The sequence below is a fragment of the Sus scrofa genome, chromosome Y (assembly GCF_000003025.6).
Source record: "Sus scrofa isolate TJ Tabasco breed Duroc chromosome Y, Sscrofa11.1, whole genome shotgun sequence".
NCBI classification, from domain to species: Eukaryota; Metazoa; Chordata; class Mammalia; order Artiodactyla; family Suidae; genus Sus; species Sus scrofa.
Window position 1 is genome coordinate 10,380,557 of NC_010462.3, and position 18,242 is coordinate 10,398,798.

The 18,242-nt window shown below is 42.0% G+C and overlaps 1 protein-coding gene and 1 long non-coding RNA gene across 7 annotated transcripts in view; one reads left to right on the top strand and one right to left on the bottom strand.

Moving 5' to 3' along the window:
* Positions 7–5,011, bottom strand: LOC110257896. 3 transcript variants are annotated; one of them, XR_002340909.1, is made up of 4 exons: positions 4,859–5,011; positions 2,500–2,588; positions 504–656; positions 7–290 (listed from the first exon to the last, which is right to left on the bottom strand). It is a non-coding gene; the product is annotated as an uncharacterized LOC110257896 (long non-coding RNA). The 3 variants fall into 3 exon arrangements; XR_002340908.1 differs by having other exon boundaries at positions 7–295; XR_002340907.1 differs by having other exon boundaries at positions 7–656; positions 4,859–5,009.
* LOC110255257 (oral-facial-digital syndrome 1 protein-like) overlaps positions 5,030–18,242 on the top strand; it is a 58,939-nt gene continuing 45,726 nt past the window's right edge. For 2 of the 4 annotated variants that reach the window (XM_021080900.1, XM_021080899.1), the window contains exons 1-2: positions 5,047–5,410; positions 5,563–5,661. Coding sequence is in view for 3 of the 4 variants with exons in the window: in XM_021080899.1 (XP_020936558.1) it covers positions 5,402–5,410; positions 5,563–5,661 (108 nt within the window). In the remaining variant the exon portion in view is untranslated. Of the gene's footprint in view, positions 5,411–5,562; positions 5,662–18,242 lie in introns of all 4 variants that reach the window. The other 2 variants (XM_021080897.1, XM_021080898.1) reach the window with 2 other exon arrangements.

Here is an 18,242-nt window from a genome sequence, read left to right on the forward strand (position 1 = left end):
TGGGGGTAAAGGAAGGCGGCGTCTCAGGAAGGGACTGGGGCTTACTGGGCGGGGGCGGGCGCAGAGGTGAGTCCCACACTGGGCTGCGTGCTGTCTGGGAGGAGGGAGGCGCTCTCCCCGACTCACCCGTCCCCTCGCTGAAACAGGGGCCCTCCCAGCATCTCCAGAGGTGTGGGGGTGGCTGCAGACCTGGCACGGGCCTAACCGGGAACTGAGGCTTCGAAGAGGCTAGAACCGAGGATGTTTCCACATGTCTGGCTGAGGTGATGCAGAGGAATAGCAAGATAACGCTGCTCTTCACCGAGAAAGGAAGAAGGAAAGGGAAGGAAGAGGGACGAAAAGGGACAGGCTGATTTTGAAAATGTGGAGGAGCCAGAACAGCTGCCCCTCCCAAAGATGCCCACACTCTGAGCCCTGGAACCTGTGCGGGCTGCTTTACCGGACAAAGGGCTCAGGCCCCTCAGCAGCAGCCCCTTGGGCGGGGAGGAGCCTGGACTACTCACCTGGGCTCCCTGTAATTACCAGGTTCTTTAAAGGGAAAGAGGGCAGGCTCATCCAGGCGCAGGGTGGAGTTGCAGAAGGTGGTGCAGGGAGGTACCTTGATGCTGGCTTTGAAGGTGGAGGAAGAGGCAGTGAGCCAAGGAATTCGAGAGTTTCTAGAAGGTGGAAAGGACAAAAAAAATTCTCTTCAAGCACCTCCGGAAAGGATTTCAGCCCAGTGAGGTGGATGCTAAATTTATTTTTATTTATTTATTTATTTATTTATTTGGTCTTTTTGATTTTTCAGGGCTGCACCTGTGGCATATGGAGGTTCCTAGGCTAGGGGTCTAATTGGAGCTGTTGCTGCCAGCCTACACTAGAGCCACAGCAACACCAGATCCCAGCTGCATCTGCGACCTACACCACAGCTCACGGCAATGCCAGATCCTTAACCCATGGAGCGAGGCCAGAGATGGAATCTGTAACCTCATGGCTGCTAGTCAGGTTCATTTTTGCCACGCTATGAGGGGAACTCCAATTTGTGCTGTTTTAAGACATTGAATTTGTATTAATTTGTGAAGGCCACAGTAGCAAACTAATACACATTGTCAGAGCTGCAAAATCTGCAGGTACAAGGAAAAAAAAAAAACTTTTAAGTATCAGCAGAAAGGTAGAAGGTGCATCATCTGAAGAACTGGGAAACAAGGATTTTGTTTACCATGGGACTCAGGTTTCAAGGCCGTGTGGAAAATGGGTGTGAGGGGTGGGCTGGCAATGGTATCAGGAGGTAAAGCCACTCAGAGCAATATGGGGGTGAGAGTATGAAAAGAACAGCCACTGCGTTTTTCCAGCAAGTGTCCCCTACACCCATCATAGCTGAGTGCATAAAAAGTGCTCAAGACTCACAGAAGGGTGTGCGTGTGTCTGGAAGGGGGTATGATGTTGGAATACAGGAAGGGGAATGCAGGAATGGTAGGCTTGGGGGGGGAGTGGGGGTAAGGAATAACTGGCCTCTGTAAGGGAGAGAACCTTCCGGAAGCTTCAGTGCCGAGGCCCTTTAAGGCTTTCAGGGGACTGATTGATGACACCTGTGTTCAAGTCACAAGCTACACCTTTGTGAGAAGATGTTAAGGTTATTAAGGTGCCAATGAAGAAACCCTCCCTTCCAAGGGACAGCACTCCCACCTGTGGTGAAAACAGCAGTCTCTGGTGGATGGAGTGACAGCTACTTTCAAGAGAGGCAACTGAAGGAATCAACAAGGACTTGCCTGAGGTGGAAGAGCACGTGTGTAGGACGTAAGGAGGAGGGCCCTAACTAGTAAGGAGCAGAAAAGAGGACCGGGAAAGTGAGGCTAGCACCAGAAGGGCAAAAGCCCGAAACGAGCTGACATCTGTGGAATAAATACGTTAAGAAAACAAAAGCCTTTCTAGGCTACAATCAGGAAAAAGCAAGGGAGAAGGTCGATTACCTCAAGCACCTGGTACCTAAGGGCCAGAGGACACAGGTGTGCAGAATTGCAGTCTTCTCAAAGAATGATTTTCACACAAGTGGGGAAGAAATAAGGCTAGGCAAGCTGTGACCCTCAAGACATATAAGTTAAAGAAATGTGTAGACATTTCAACAGAGACTTCCCATCTCAGCAAATGATGTATCTTGGGCTAACAGCTGTGATCCTATGACTACTGATCACTGATTGCAGAAATCCTAGGTACAGAAAAGAGCCATGCCGTTAGAGTAACTGCTACTCCAACTTGAAACAAAAAAGGTTATCTCCCAGTCTGTAGCTGAGTAGTTCTCAAGAGATGAAAACACCAACAGAAATAAGTATCAAATGCCTGTCTTTGGTTAGACACTATGCTGGGAGCATTTATTATAAACTAAGTTATTTCATGTGAATCCCTAGACAAAAAGAGTGGGTTACTACTCTCTCACCTACTTGCAGTTCAAGAAGTTAGAGCAGACCTACATTGCCTGGTGAGAGGTAATTAGTCACTTGCAGAAATAACCTGGTTACCTACCTTAGAACACCCTGGAGACCTGAAGCCTGGATGACAGTCTGTGTACCCTCAGAGCCACAGCAGTGCTGATACCAGGAAGCATTCCTCTGCTGAAAGAAGGACAGCTTGGTAATGACTGCAACGTTAACTAAGTGTGTCCTGTGAGTTGACAGCATGGGGTCTCTAGGAAGCCCTTGAGTTTGAGCTTAAGCCTGACCTAGTCTGTCTTAATGTTGGAATCAATAATGTGAGAGGAAGCCAACTTGGCTATTCTGGCAATGCTCTGGAAACAATACAAAAGGAACAGAGTTTAAAATGGTGGGCGAGACCTTTTTTGTGGGAGGTGGGGGGAGTGGGGTATGGTACAGTCTTTAAATGTGAAGCTGTCTAATGGAAAAGGGATCGGACTAGGGATGGCAAATGGGTCTTGTGAGCTCATTCTAAGGAAATGGTGTGAGAGAGTCTGAGAAGACCCCTAGGGTGGTCAGCGGGAAGGAGGGCTATGATCAATGATCAGTGAATGCTGTGGGTTTGGAAGAGGGCAGTGCCTATGTTGTGAGTGCCAACTATTTACTAACTGTGAACTAGACAGACTTACTCCAAACTGTTCCAGAGGCCAAACCTATGACTGCTCCTTGCAGGTTACATGGAAAATCAGGTAGGTAAATATAATTGAGAACTTTCCAACAACTAAAGAACTTTCAGGCTGCCTGGTGAGAGGACTCCCCCTCCCCCTCCCACACCCTGTTCACTGGAGGCTGAAAGGCCACTAGTGCCAGAGTGGGAGGATGAGCTCCATGAACTTAGAAGTCCCCTCTAAGACAATTTATGGACTCCAGTTCCAAAACCACCTATTTTTATAGCAAACCTCTTTATATCCCCTACAGACTAGAAAACTGTCCTGTGCTCCCAACAGTACTTGCTTCAGTCATTCCATAACCCTGGGGCTGCAAGAGTAACCTAGTGTGGGGGCAGGACATGTCTCTTGCAATAAGCAGGATGGACAGTATTGACAGTTCCTTAATAGGACATTTTTTATTAAAATTAGAAGCACTTCCTCTAACTCCAAGTAAGATAATGGTTGCTTTTAGATATTTAATCTAATTCTATTTAATATGGGGACCAAAGTTGGGGTTAACAGGGTATCGAGGCACAGATGTGTTTTTATTTAAAAGTATCTGCAACATGAACACTTTCGAACATATTTCATTATTTCACTATTCTGCTCAAAAGCCTTAATGCTCTTCATCTACAGGATCAAGTACTAATATCCAAAACCTGGTCCTATGTTGCTCTGCACGGCTTTGCTCATCTCACTTCTCTACATCGGCTAGAGTGGACTGGGCTACTTATTTTTTCTCCCCAGCTGTGACTGTGTCCACTGTAGTTAAGTCTCCTTACCTGGCATACTCTCCTCGATTCCATGTGTAAACTTTACGCATCTTTTTAAGTCCAATCAAATTCCTCCTCAAATTATTTTCCAACATGAGCGCACACACTCTCTACCTCCTATTGAAGTTGTCACTCTTGATTTTTCTTACATTATCTAAGCCTTGAACAGCCAGGGATCAAAATTCACTGTCCTCAGCACTGCTGTTCACAAAGCTAGCACTGGCCCAATTCTGTCTTCAGAGGACATAAATACCTTATACCCACAGCGTGGTGCTCTGGAGATAAGTTTCCTCTGCTCTTGAGAGGGTCCTGATGTTTGTTTAATTCCTTTGATAATTTTCCCCCTTCTTCCCACCACCCAAAATCTACCCAACGAGGCCCTGATGAAGTCGCATTTTCCAGAGATGTGCCAGCTCATGGTTATATCCAGCTTTTTTTCTAAACTTAACCAGTCTACAACGTATCTTAGCCAATTCTCAGGCTTTAATGTTATTATTGCTTCTAGAGAGACTGGTTCCTTTTCTAATTAGATTTAAACATCGTAGGAACACAGTTCACCTATCTTCCTCACCGCACGCTCGGTTTTCCATGGGGGGCGATTATGCCTCCCAGGGAAGACCTGGCAATGTGGGGAGACATTCATGATTGTCACAACGGGGGGGGGGGCGAGTGCTACTGACATGTAATGGATAAAAACCAGGGATGCTGGTCAACATCCTATAGTACACAGGACAGCCTCACAAGAAAGCATTTTCCGGCTCCAAACGCCAGTAGTGCCGCGGTTAACAAAACCGGGGTTACCTGAGTGGCCTAGTGAAAAACAGAACAAGCAAAGCCCCAGAGTCCGCGCCCGTTTGCCTGTTAAAGTGTGCACTGGCCGGGCGGGTTGGGCCCAGGGCAGAAGGGAGAGACTAGGTCAACAGCCGGGTCACGCGGGGCACAGGACGTCCCTAGAATCCCGGAGCCGCCCACTCACTCCGTCCCCTACCTGCGGCGAGACGCCGGCAACGGAAACGCCCAGTCAGTCCCCGCGGCAGAGACCCGCGCCCCGCAGCTGCAGTGGGGACTCCCGAAGCTACCCTCGCGAGATTCCACAGCTGCGCTCCTGCGACTCGTAGGCGGAGCTTCCGGCGGGAGTGCTGCGCAGCCCGGCGCGTGCGCTGTAGCGCTCTAGATAGGGCGGCTGGGCTCAGAGGACTTCGGGGAGGGGTGGGCTCAGCTCTGAGCTCCGCGAACGCCGCCCGGCTTGTTTCCTTGCGCCGCGCCTCCTCTCTTCCGGTCTCCGCCTCCTCTCTGGCCGTGAGAGTTGCGCGTGGGTCACAGCCCCGCCCACCCATCAGAACCGCAGAGAAAGCAAGTGGCCGTTTCTGTCCCGGTTCCTGGTTCGGAGCGCGAAGCAGTGTTTGGCTCTCATGTTTCTCCGGATCCGTTGGGACAGAGGCAGGGCTCCGAGGGCAGGGATTCTGCTGGGCTAGGTCTTGAACTCGTGCCACGGAGGGTTGGGACGGGCTCGGGAGGAAGCCGACACCTGATGGCTCAGGTAGATACACCAGCCGCTTCCTGGAGGCGGGCCAAAGTGAAGGCTTTGTTTCGGTTAAAGCGTCTCTGGGCTTACTTGAGGCCACCGGTCTGTCTTCAGTAATTCAGGTCCCCTCTGCCTGAGAGATAACCCGTAACCATTTTCTCTTACAGTCCACCATGCCCCCCAAATCTGACGTGTTGAGTCAAGATGAACTTCGCAAAAAGCTGTACCAGACATTTAAGGATCATGGTATACTGGACACACTCAAGGTATCACTTTTAGGCATATCTGTTCTATAACCTTTAGAGATGTAACCTGTAACCTGTACACATCCATGTTTTGCGCATTAAAAATAGTATCTACCGAATGTACTGATGAGTTACATTGTTCTGTCCTGTGTAACACTTAGAACATAAACACACTTCAGTAAAGTTAGGTTTGTTTTCAAACTCTGGAGGACAGGTTGCTAATTAATAAGTGGTTTTTTAAAAACTCGTATTTAAATGGAGGGTATTGTCGTCGTATAGAAGTCATTAAGGAACTATTAAGTGTAGAAAGAATTTTCTTTTTTAAAATACATTGAGTATATTGAGTTGCGTTGTGGCTCAGAGGTAAGGAGCCCAACTAGGATCCATGAGGGCAGGGATTCGATCCCTGGCCTTGGCCAGTGGGTTAAGGATCTGGCATTGCTGTGAGCTGTGGAGTAGGCCGCAGAGGTGGCTGGGATCCTGTGTGGCTGTGGCTGTGATACGGACTGGAGGCTCCAGTTCCAATTTGACCCCTAGCCTGGACACTTACATATGCCATGGGTGTGGCCCTAAAAAGACCAGAAAAAACAAACAAAAAACCCACTATATATATCTAAATGTATGTAGGAAGGTAAGTAAAATTGAGCAGCAAATACTTCTTAATACACTTTACATGTGAGTTGACAACAGGGAGTAGGATTATTTCAAATGTGTTTTCATTAACATGTATATTTGAAAAAATATTTTACACTTGAAATGGGAAATTAAGGAAAAGTAAGCTCATTTTTTTTTTCTTTTTCTTCCTCCTTGGTTTTTATAACCTAAAACTGCTTGAAGCTCATCTTACATAAGGAAAGGGATAAAGGAAATAAATCATTTTTAATACAATTACTGTTACTAATTGGCATAGTGGTGTGTGGGGGTGTGTGGGTGTGTACTCTAATATTGTGAGCATTTTCCTGTGTCCTTATAAATTTTTTGAAATCCTTGCTTTCATTGGCACCAGGCTCATCTTTGGATTCATGGGTTGTGTATGTAGCAGAGAGCTATTACTTAACATTCAGGTGATACTCTGTTCTGACGAGGCCTGCTGGTCAACCCAGGTCCTGAAGTCAGCAGTGCTGCAGAAATAAGAAGAAAGAGACACAGAAATAGAGTGGGGATCAGGGGGCTACCACCTTCAAGAGTCAATAGCAACCCTCTGAGCCAACTCAAGGTTTTTATTTACTATTTTCTACTTCCTTGTATGTGTAGGGAACACGTCAGTGTTTTACTTCAAACTTTTTGGAAGCAAGATATGCTAGGACAGTCATTCCTAAGCATATAAAATAATCATAAATGTCTTAGCCCTTCCAGGCCATAATTTGTTGTCTGCGTCAAGCCATCTATGGTCTCTCTCAAAAATCCCCCAAGCAAGGCTCCAGTCCTGAGAATGTTAGAGCTGATGGTTTTCCATCAGCAACATCAGTGCTTCAGCAGTCTTGTTTTCAAGATGCCATTCTTTGATGTTGTTCTTATTCATTTTGCCTCAAGTGTCATGAGAGTCACAAGACTTTGTAAAGTATAGACTGACCTCTATGGCCACTCTATGGTTCCAGTCTTTTCTTTCCATTCTTTGTCAGTTGCATATTTATGCTTCCAACACTGGTCTATACTTTGCTTCAATTGCATCTCTCACATTTTGCTTGGGATAGATTAAGTGGCAATAAAGAATCAAGGAGCATGAGCGTTTTTTAAGGCTCTTGGGGTAGGTGCCTTATTTGCAGAGGTAAAACAGTTGACCCTTGAACCACAAGACTGTTTGAACTGGTCAGGTCCACTTATGTGTGGACTTTTTTCAATAAATACCTACTACAGTTCTACACTATCCATGGATACAGAATTGGGGATAGGGAGGGTGACCCCAACCCCTGGTGGTTCAACAGTCAACAGTAGTTTATAGTCCACCAACTGGTTTTGTAGGGTTTTTTTTTTTGGTCTTTTTAGGGCTGCACCTGTGGCATATGGAGGTTCCCAGGCTAGGGGCCTAATCGGAGCTGTAGCTGCCAGCGTACACCACAACTCATGGCAACGCTGGATCCTCAACCCACTGAGTGAGGCCAGGGATTGAACCTGCAATGTCATGGTTCCTAGTCAGATTCGTTTCCATTGCAGTTTTTGAGTGCTTGTCTCTCACCACTGTAATGATCATAACGTGTTTGAAACAAATCTAAGTTTGCAAAACCCTTTTAATATTTATTCTTTTGATTATTAATGAGGTTAAACATATTTTGTGGCTATTGTATGTTTTCCGTGGATTGGTGGTTCATGTTCCTTGGGTTTTTATTTTTCCGTAGAATGCTAGAGATTTCTGATTACATACAAGTTTATGATAGAAGCATAATCTTTTTCCACTTTCGTGGCAATATTATCTTGGCATTCAATTTTTTATTTTATTTATTTTATTTTTGCATTTTAGGGCCACAGGTGTGGCATATGAAAATTCCCAGGCTAAGGGTCAAATTGGAGCTACAGCTGCCAGTCTACACCACAGCCACAGCAATGCAGGATCTGAGCTGCGTCTTCGACCTATATCACAGCTCTCAGCAACACTGGATCCTTAACCCACTGAGTGAGGCCAGAGATTGAACCTGTGTCCTCATGGATATTAGCTGGCATTTACAACCCTCTGACCCAAAATGAACTCCGGTGTTCGATTTTTTAAAAAAATTTTTTATTGTAGTTGATTTACAATATTATGAAAATTTTTGCTGTGCAGCAAAGTGACCCAGTTATACGTATATACACATTCATTTTCTCATATTATTGTCCATAATGTTCCATACAAGTGATTGGATGTAGTCCCTGTGCTTTACAGCAGGATTTCATTGCTTATCCACTACAGATGCTATAGTTTGCATCTACTAACCGCAAACTCCTGCTCCCTCACCCTGCCCCTTACCACAAGTCTGTTCCATGTCCATAAGTTTGTTTCTTTTTTGTATATAGGTTCATTTGTGTCATATTTTATATTCCACAGATAGGTGATATCATAGGGTATTTGCCTTTTTCTTTCTGGCTTATATCAGATAGTATAAAAATCTCGAATTGTGTCCCTGTTGATGCATATGGCATTATGTTGTTCTTTTTATGGCTGTGTAGTATTCCATTGTGTGTATGTACCACATCTTCTTAGTCCATTCATCTGTTGTTGGACATTTAGGTTGTTTCCATGTCTTGGCTGTTGTGAATAGTGCTGCATTTAGTTTTCTGAGGTACCTCTATACTGTTTTCCATAGTAGTTGTACCAGCTTACATTCCCACCAACAGTGCAGGAGGGTTCCCTTTTCTCCACACCCTCTCCAGCATTTGCTATTTGTTGTCTTGTTAATGATGGCCATTCTGACCAGAGTGAGGTGGCACCTCATTATGGTTTTGATTTGCATTTGTCTAATAATTAGTGATGTTGAGCATTTTTTTATGTGCTTTTTAGCCCTCCATATGTCTTCTTTGGGGACATGTCTATTTAGGTCTTCTGCCCATTTTTCAATTGAGTTTTTTATTGTTGTTGTTGCTGTCATATCTAGTTGCTTCTGTATTTTGAAGACAAAGACCTTGTTGCAACTATTTTCTCCAATTCCACTTGTTGTCTTTTTTTTTTTTTTGATGGTTTCATTTGCTGTGCAGATGCTTGTGAGTTTGATTGTTTTGTTTTGTTTTTATTTCTGTTGCCTTGGGAGACTGACCTAAGAAAACATTAGTGTGGTTGATGTCAGAAAATATTTTGCCTGTGTTCTTTTCTAGGAGTTCTGTGGTGTCATGTCTCATGTTTAAGTCTAAGCCATTTTGGATTTATTTTTTTGCTTGGTGTGAGGGTTTGTTTTAGTTTCATTGATTTACATGCAGCTGTCCAGTTTTCCCAGCACCACTTGCTGAAGAGACTGTCTTTTTCTCATTTTATATTCTTGCCTTCTTTGTTGAAGATTAATTGATCATAGGTGTCTGGGTTTATTTCTGGGTTCTCTATTCTGCTCCGTTGGTCTGTATGTGTGTTTTTGTACCAGAACCACACTGTTGTGATTACTGTAGCTTTTCAGTATTGTCTGAGATCTGGGAGAGTTATGCCTCTTGCTTGCTTTTTTTTCCCCTCAGGATTGCTTTAGCAATCTTTTATGATTCCACATACATTCTTGGATTGTTTGTTCTTGTTTTGTGAAAATTGTCATTGGTAATTTGATAGGGATTGCATTGAATCTATAAATTGTTGGGGTAGTATGGCCATTTTAATGATATTAATTCTTCTAGTCCAGGAACGTGGAATATCTATTTCTTTGAATCCTCTTAATTTCCTTGATTAATGTTTTATAGTTCTTAGCATATAGGTCCTTCACCTCCTTGGTCAGGGTTATTCCTAGGCATTTAGTTTTTGTGGCTGAGATTTTAAAAGGTATTGTATTTTTATATTCCTTTTCTAATATTTTGTTGTTAGTATACAGAAATGCGACCAATTCTGACTGTTAATCTTGTATCCTGCTACTTTGCTGAATTCATTGAATCAATTTGAATAGTTTTTGTGTGCAGTCCTTAGGGTTTTCTATATATAGTATCATGTTATCTGCATATAGTGGCAGTTTTACCTCTTCGTTTCCAATTTGGATACCTTTTAGTTCTTTTGTTTGTCTGATTGCTGTCGCTAGGACTTCCAATACGATGTTGAATAATAGTGATGAGAGTGGGCATTCTTGACTTGTTCCATATTTTAGTGGGAAGGCTTTGAGCTCTTCTCTATTGCTGTGGGTTTGTCGTAAATGGCTTTTATTATGTTAAGATATGTTTCTTCTTTACCCACTTTGGTAAGTTTTTATCATGAAGGGATGTTGGATTTGGTGGTCAACTTTAATTTGACTTTAAAAATACTGAAGTTATATTTTTATATGGTCAAATCTATTGTTTACCTTTTTTTTCATTTTTACTTAAAAAAGTTTTATGGCCACATCTGAGACATATGGAAGTTTCCAGTCCAAGGTTTGAATCTGAGCTGTGGTTGTGACCTGTGCCATAGCTGCGGCAGAGTAGGATCCTTTAACCCACTGCACCAGTCCAAGGATTGAACCCCCACCACTATGTGACCTGAGCCAGTGCAGTTGGATTCCTTTCTTTTGTGTGTATCTTTCTCTAGAACCGTGTTCGCAGCACATGGAGATTCCCAGGCTAGGGGTCTAATTGGAGCTGAACCTGCTGGCCTACTCCAGAGCCACAGCAATGCCAGATCTGAGCCACGTCTGCTACCTACACCACAGTTCACGGCAAGGCTGGATCCTTAACCCACTGAGCAAGGCCAGGGATCAAACCAAAAAAACTTAGTTGGATTCATTAACCTCTGAGCCACAACAGGAACTCCTGTGGTTGGATTCTTAATCCACTGTGCCATGATGGGAACTCCTATTGTTTACTTTTTCTGCTGGTTTTATTCTTAGTAAGTCTTTCTCCATTGAATACATATTCATGTTTTAGGTTTTTAAAAAGGCTTCATTATTTACAGCAACTTGTTAGCCTACCTGGAATTAAGTAGTCTGTAATGCATTAATCCACTTTTGTTAAGTGGAATGATTCTTATGCCTGGGCATGGCATATGTTCTTTCACTGCTTTGGGGATTCAGTTTGATATAGTTTTACTTCACAACTAATATTGACTAATCATTCTCTCTCTTTTAAAAAAATATGTAAATATAGTTGTCTTAAAAAGTTATGATGGTTTGGGGTGTACAGCAAAGTAAATCAGTGATGCATGTACATGTATCCATTCCTTTTCGGATTCTTAACCCTGTTTAGGTTACTGAGTAGAGTTCCCTGTGCTTAGAGTAAGTCTTTGTTAGTTACCTATTTTACATCTGAGTAGTGTGTTTGTCAATCCCAGCCTCCTAGTTTATCCCTTCTTCCAACATTTCCCCTTTGGTTTCAAAATCTTTTGAGTTTGTTTCTGTTTTGTAAGTTTCCTGGTATTAATCTTATTAGATTCAACATATAAGTGATCTTTCTCTGTTTGGCTTAATTCACCTAGTATGATAATCTCTAGGTCCATCTATGTTGTTGCATATGGCATTACTTCATTGTTTTTTTATGGCTGAGTAATAGTTTACTGTATATACGAACTACATCTTCTTTGTCCATTCTTCTGTTAGTGGACATTTACGTTGCTTCCATGTCTTAGCTGTTGTAAATGGTTGTTCAGTGAGCATTGGCATGAATGTATCTTTTTGAATTATATTTTCTCCAGATAGATGCCCAGGAGTGGGATTGCTGGATTATATGGTAGTTCTATATTTAGGTTTTTTTTTTTTTTTCTTTTTATGGTCACATCTGTGGCATATGGAAGTTCCTGGGGTAGGGGTCAAATTAGAGCTGCAGCTACAGGCCTGCACCACAAGCGTAGCAACACTGAATCTGACCTATATCTGCAACCTACTCTGCAGCTTATGGCAATGCTTGATCCTTAACCCACCAAGTGAAGCTAGGGATTGAACCTGCATCCTCATGGAGACTACATTGGGTTCTTAACCTGCTAAGCCATGGCAGGAGCTCCTGGTTTTTGTTTTGTTTTGTTTTTAGTTAATTAATTTTTAAATTTTTTTTTGTTAAAGTATATTTGATTTACAGTGTTGTGCCGGTTTCTGCTGTATAGCAAAGTGACACAGTTATACATATATATACACACTCTTTTTTTTGGTATTATCTCCCATCAAATTCTGTCCCAAGCACATGGAATTATATATTTAGTTTTTTAAGGGAGCTGCATACTGTTTTCCATAGTGATTTCACCAAATTATGTAACTACCAACAGTGTAAGAGGGTTTCCTTTTCTCTGTACCCTCTCTAGCATTTATTGTTTGTAGATGTTTTGATGATGGCCATTCTGACTGGTATGAGGTTATATCTCACTGTAGTTTTGATTTGCATTTATCTAATAATTAGTAATGTTGAGTATCTTTTTCACGTGCTTTTTGGCCGTCTTTCTGACTTTTTTGAAAAATCCCCGTTTAGGATTTTTCGACCATTTTTTTTTATAGAGTTGCTTGTTTTCTTTACATGAGCTGCACAAGATATTAGTATATTTTAGAGATTAATCCCTTGTTGGTCACTTAGTTTGCAGATATTTTCTACTTTCTGTGGGTTGTCTTTTCATTTTGTTTGTAGTTTCCTTTGCTGTGTAATAGCTTTTAAATTTAACTAGATCCTATTTGTTTATTTTTATTTTCATCTTCATTTCTTTGGGAGGCAGATCCAAAAAGGTATTATGGCAACTTACATCAAAGAACGTTCGGCCTGTGTTTTATTCTAAGCGTTTTATAGTCTCTGGCCTCACATTTAAGTCTTCAATCCATTTTGATTTGTTTTTGTATATGGTGTTAGAGAATGTTTCAATTTCATTCTTTTACATGTAGCTGTCTGGTTTTACCAGCAGAATTTATCAAAGAGGCTGTTTTTCCTCCATTGTATATTCTTTCTTTATTATAGATTAATTGACTGTGTGTGCATGGATTTTTTTCAGGCTTTCTATGCTATTCCACTAATCTATATATTTCTATTGTTGTGCCAGTACCATGCTGTTTAAATGACTGTAGTTTTGTAGTATAGTCTGAAAGCAGGAGGCTTGATGCTCCAACTCTGTTTTCTTTCTCAAGATGGCTCTAACTGTTTGGGGTCCTTTTTCCATAAAAATTAAAAAATTTGTAGTTCCCATTGTGGCTCAGTGGTTAACGAATCCGACTAGGAACCATGAGGTTGAGGGTTCGATCCCTGGCCTCGCTTAGTGGGTTAAGGATCCGGCATAGCTGTGAGTTGTGGTGTAGGTCTCAGATGCGGCTCAGATCCTGCATTGCTGTGGCTGTGGTGTAGGCTAGCAGCTACAGCTCTGATTCGACTCCTAGCCTGGGAACCTCCATATGCCTCAGGTGTGGCCCTAGAAATGACAAAAAAAAAAGAAAATTAAAAAATTTTTGAAGTTCTTGTCATGGTTCAGTGATAGCAAACTCAGCTTGTATCCATGAAGATGTAGACTTGATCACTGGCTTTGCTCAGTGGGTTAAGGACACAACGTTGCCATAAGCTATGGTGTAGGCCACAGATGTGGTTCAGATCCAGGGTTGTTGTGGTTGTGGCATAGACAGGCAGCTGCAGCTATGATTCGACCTCTAGTCTGGGAACTTTCATATGCTGCAGCTGTGGCCTTAAAAAGACAAAAATTTTTTTGTTGTAGTTCTGCAAAAAAAATGCTATTGGTACTTTAACGGTTACCGCCCTGAATCCCTAGTTTGCTTTGGGTAGTATAGTCATTTCGACGATACTGATTCTTCCATTAAAAGAAGCTGTATCTTTCAATCTGTTTGTGTCATCTTCAGTTTCTTTCAACAGTGAGTTAAAGTTTCCAGAACAGGTCTTTTTCCTCCTTAGGCATTTGATTCACTTTTATCCCATGGTAAATGGGATTGTTTTCTTAGTTTCTTTTGTTGCTAAGGTAAGCAGTTTCTTTATATTAATTTTGTATTGTGCAACTTTACTGAATTCACTGATGAGCTCTAGTGGTTTTCCTGTAGCATCTGTGGATTTTCTGTGTATGGTGTCATGTCATCTGCAAACAGTGACAGTTTTACTTCTTCTTTCCCAGTTTGGATTCCTTTTATGTCCTTTTCTTCTCTGATTGATGCAGCTAGGACTTTCAAAACTATGTTGAATAAAAGTGGCAAGAGTGGAAATCCTTGTCTTGTTCCTGACCTTAGTGGAAATGCTTTCAGCTTTTCACCAGTGAGAATTGATCATTCTTTTTGAGCTATCCTTGTGTAACTTTGGTATCAGGATTATTCTGGTCTTTGTTATTTTGCAGCTTAGTGTATCCTTAGGAGAAGTAGTGTTTTCTTTTCTTTCCTTTTTCTTTCTTTTTCCTTTTTTGGTCTTTTGTCTTTTTAGGGCTGCACCCCCAGCATGTGGAGGTTCCCAGGCTAGGGGTCTAGTCAGAGCTGTAGCTGCCAACCTACACCACAGTCACAGCAATGCCAGAGCTGAGCCGAGTCTGCGACCTACACCACAGCTCACTGCAATGCCAAATTCTTAACCCACTGAAGGCCAGGGATCAAACCCAAAATCTCATGGTTTCTAGTCAGATTTGTTTCTGCTGCGCCACAATGGGAACTCCAAAGTAGTGTTTTCTGTTTGCAACTGGGCATTCAGTTTCTGTTCTTCTAGGATGATCAATAGCACCATGGAATTTTATATTCTCAGTCTTAGGTAATTTGTTTTCTTAGTTCAATGACTGGCCTGGGTGCGTTCTAGTTTTTAAAATTGATTGAATTTTTTTAGTGGCCTAATTTGTATTCTGTTTGCGTGTTGGAAGTAGTTTGTGTGTGTGATTAAATACAAAGCCATGACAATACCTGTTAAAGTTTATGAAATCTCCTTCTTTATTTTAAATTTAAGGAGTCTGTCAATTTCTGAGAAATGTGCTGAGGGTCCATAAGCCTCATCTCTTCCGCTTCCCCTCCCCACTTGTAATTTTCCACCTTTCCTTCCTTCTTTGCTTCCTTTCTCTCTTTCTTTCATCTTTCTCCCTCCCTTCTCCCTTTCTTCTTCTCTTACTCCCTCTCTCTTTCTTCCTTTCTTTAGTTCTTTCTTTGTTTTTTTTTTGGTGCAGAGGAAGGTATATTTCAGGGCCAAGCAAGGAGAACAGGTGGCTCAGGAGCAAAAAACTCAAACTCCATGGTGATTTTGGGGGAAGGGTTTTTTTTTTAATTAATTAATTAATTTTTTTTTTATTTTTATTTTTTCCTGCTGTACAGAATGGGGATCAAGTTATTCTTACCCTTACACATTTTCCCCCACCCTTTGTTCTAAGCAATATGAGTAACTAGACATAGTTCGCAATGCTACTCAGCAGGATCTCCTTGTAAATCTATTCTAAGTTGTGTCTGATAACCCCAAGCTCCCGATCCCTCCCACTCCCTCCCTCTCCCGTCGGGCAGCTGCAAGTCTATTCTCCATGATTTTCTATTCTGTGGAGATGTTCACTTATGCTGGATATTAGATTCCAGTTATAAGTGATATCATGTGGTATTTGTCTTTGTCTTTCTGGCTCATTTCACTCAGGATGAGAGTCTCTAGTTCCATCCATGTTGCTGCAAATGGCATTATGTCATTCTTTTTATGGCTGAGTAGTATTCCATTGTGTATATATACCACATCTTCCGGATCCAGTCGTCTGTGGATGGACATTTAGGTTGTTTCCATGTCGTGGCTATTGTGAATAGTGCTGCAATGAACATGCGGGTGCATGTGTCTCTTTTAAGGGGAGTTTTGTCCGGATAGATGCCCAAGAGTGGGATTGTGGCGTCATATGGAAGTTCTATGTATAGATTTCTAATGTACCTCCATCGTGTTCTCCACAGTGGCTGAACCAGTTGACATTCCCACCAAGAGTGCAGGAGGGTTCCCTTTTCTCCACAGCCCCTCCAGCACTTGTTATTTGTGGATTTATTAATGATGGCCATTCTGACTGGTGTGAGGTGGTAGCTCATGGTAGTATTGATTTGCATTTCTCTTAGGATCAGTGATGTGGAGCATTTTTTCATGTGTTTGCTGGCCATCTGTATATCTTCCTTGGAGAAATGTCTATTCAGGTCTTGTGCCCATTTTTCCATTGATTGATTGGCTTTTTTGCCATTGAGTTGTATAAGTGGCTTATATATTCTAGAGATTAAGCCCTTGTCAGTTGCATCATTTGAAACTCTTTTCTCCCATTCTGTCAGTTGTGTTTTTGTTTTCTTTTGGGTTTCCTTTGCTGTGCAAAAGCTTTTGAGTTTGATGGGTTTATTTTTGCTCTAATTTCGATTGCTTTGGGAGACTGACCTGAGAAATATTCATGATGTTGATGTCAGAGTGTTTTGCCTATGTTTTCTTCTAGGAGTTTGATGGTGTCCTGTCATATATTTAAGTCTTTCAGCCATTTGGAGTTTATTTTTGTGCATGGTGTGAGGGTGTGTTCTAGTTTCATTGCTTTGCATGCAGCTGTCCAGGTTTCCCAGCAATGCTTGCTGAATAGACTTTCCTTTTCCCATTTTATGTTCCTGCCTCCCTTGTCAAAGATTAATTGACCATAGGTGTCAGGGTTTATTTCCGGGTTCTCTCTTCTGTTCCATTGGTCTGTCTGTGTGTTTTGATACCAGTACCACACACTGTTTTGATGACTGTGGCTTTGTAGTATTTCTTGAAGTCTGGGAGAGTTATGCCCCCTGCTTGGTTTTTGTTTCTCAGGATTGCTTTGGCGATTCTGGCTCTTTTGTGGTTCCATATAAATGTTTGGATTGTTTGTTCTAGTTCTGTGAACAATGTCATGGGTAATTTGATAGGGATTGCATTGAATCTGTAGATTGCTTTGGGTAGCACGGCCATTTTCACAATATTGATTTTTCCAATCCAGGAACATGGAAAATCTTTCCATTTCTTTACATCTTCTTTGATTTCTTTGTTTAAAGTTTTATAGTTCTCGGCATATAAGTCCTTTGCCTCCTTGGTCAGGTGTATTCTGAAGTATTTGATTTTGTGAGGTACGTTTTGAAAAGTTATTTTATTTTTGCATTCATTTTCTAATATTTCATTGCTGGTATACAGAAATGCGAGTGACATCTGAATGTTAATCTTATATTCTGCTACTTTGCTGAATTTATTAATCAGTTCAAGTAGTTTTTGGGATGAGTCCTTAGGATTTTCTATGTATACTATCATGTCGTCTGCATACAGTGACAGTTTTCTCTCTTCTCTTCCTATATGGGTGTACTTCTTTTCTTTTGTTGTCTAATTGCTGTGGCTAGGACTTCCAAAACTATGTTGAAGAACAGTGGTGAGAGTGGGCATCCCTGTCTTGTTCCAGATTTGAGTGTGAAGACTTTCCATTTTTCCCCATTGAGTATGATATTTGCTGTGGGTTTGTCATAAATGGCTTTGATTATGTTCAGGAATGTTCCCTCTATAGCCACTTTAGCAAGGGTCTTGATCATGAATGGGTTTTGGACTTTGTCAAATGCTTTTACTGCATCTATTGAGATGATCATGTGATTTTTGACTTTTCTTTTGTTAATATGGTGTATGACATTGTTTGATTTGCCTATGTGGAACCATCCTTGCGAACCTGGGATGAACCCTACCTGTTCATGGTGTATGATTTTTTTGATATGTTGTTGGATTCAGTTGGCTAAGATTTTGTTGAGAATTTTTTTGTCTATATTCATCCAAGATATTGGCTGATAGTTTTGTTTTTTGCTGTTATCTTTGGTTTTGGAATTAGGGTGATGGTGGCCTCATAGAATGTCTTTGGGAGTATTCCTTCTTCTTCAACCTTTTGAAAGAGTTTAAGGAGGATGGGCATCAGAGGAACCTGATCACCTTGCAGAGTTGCCCTAGTAGTCTCACAGGAGCTCTTGTACAGGAGACAGGAGACAAAACTGCAACTTGAGGCACTGGGTGGCTAGTCGTAGATGTTTTGTGAATGCAACTGAATGAGACGGATCACAGGAGAGTTCCAACACGACCACACAGGCCGAAGCAAGTGTTGAGTCCCAGTCCACAGTTCCGTCCAC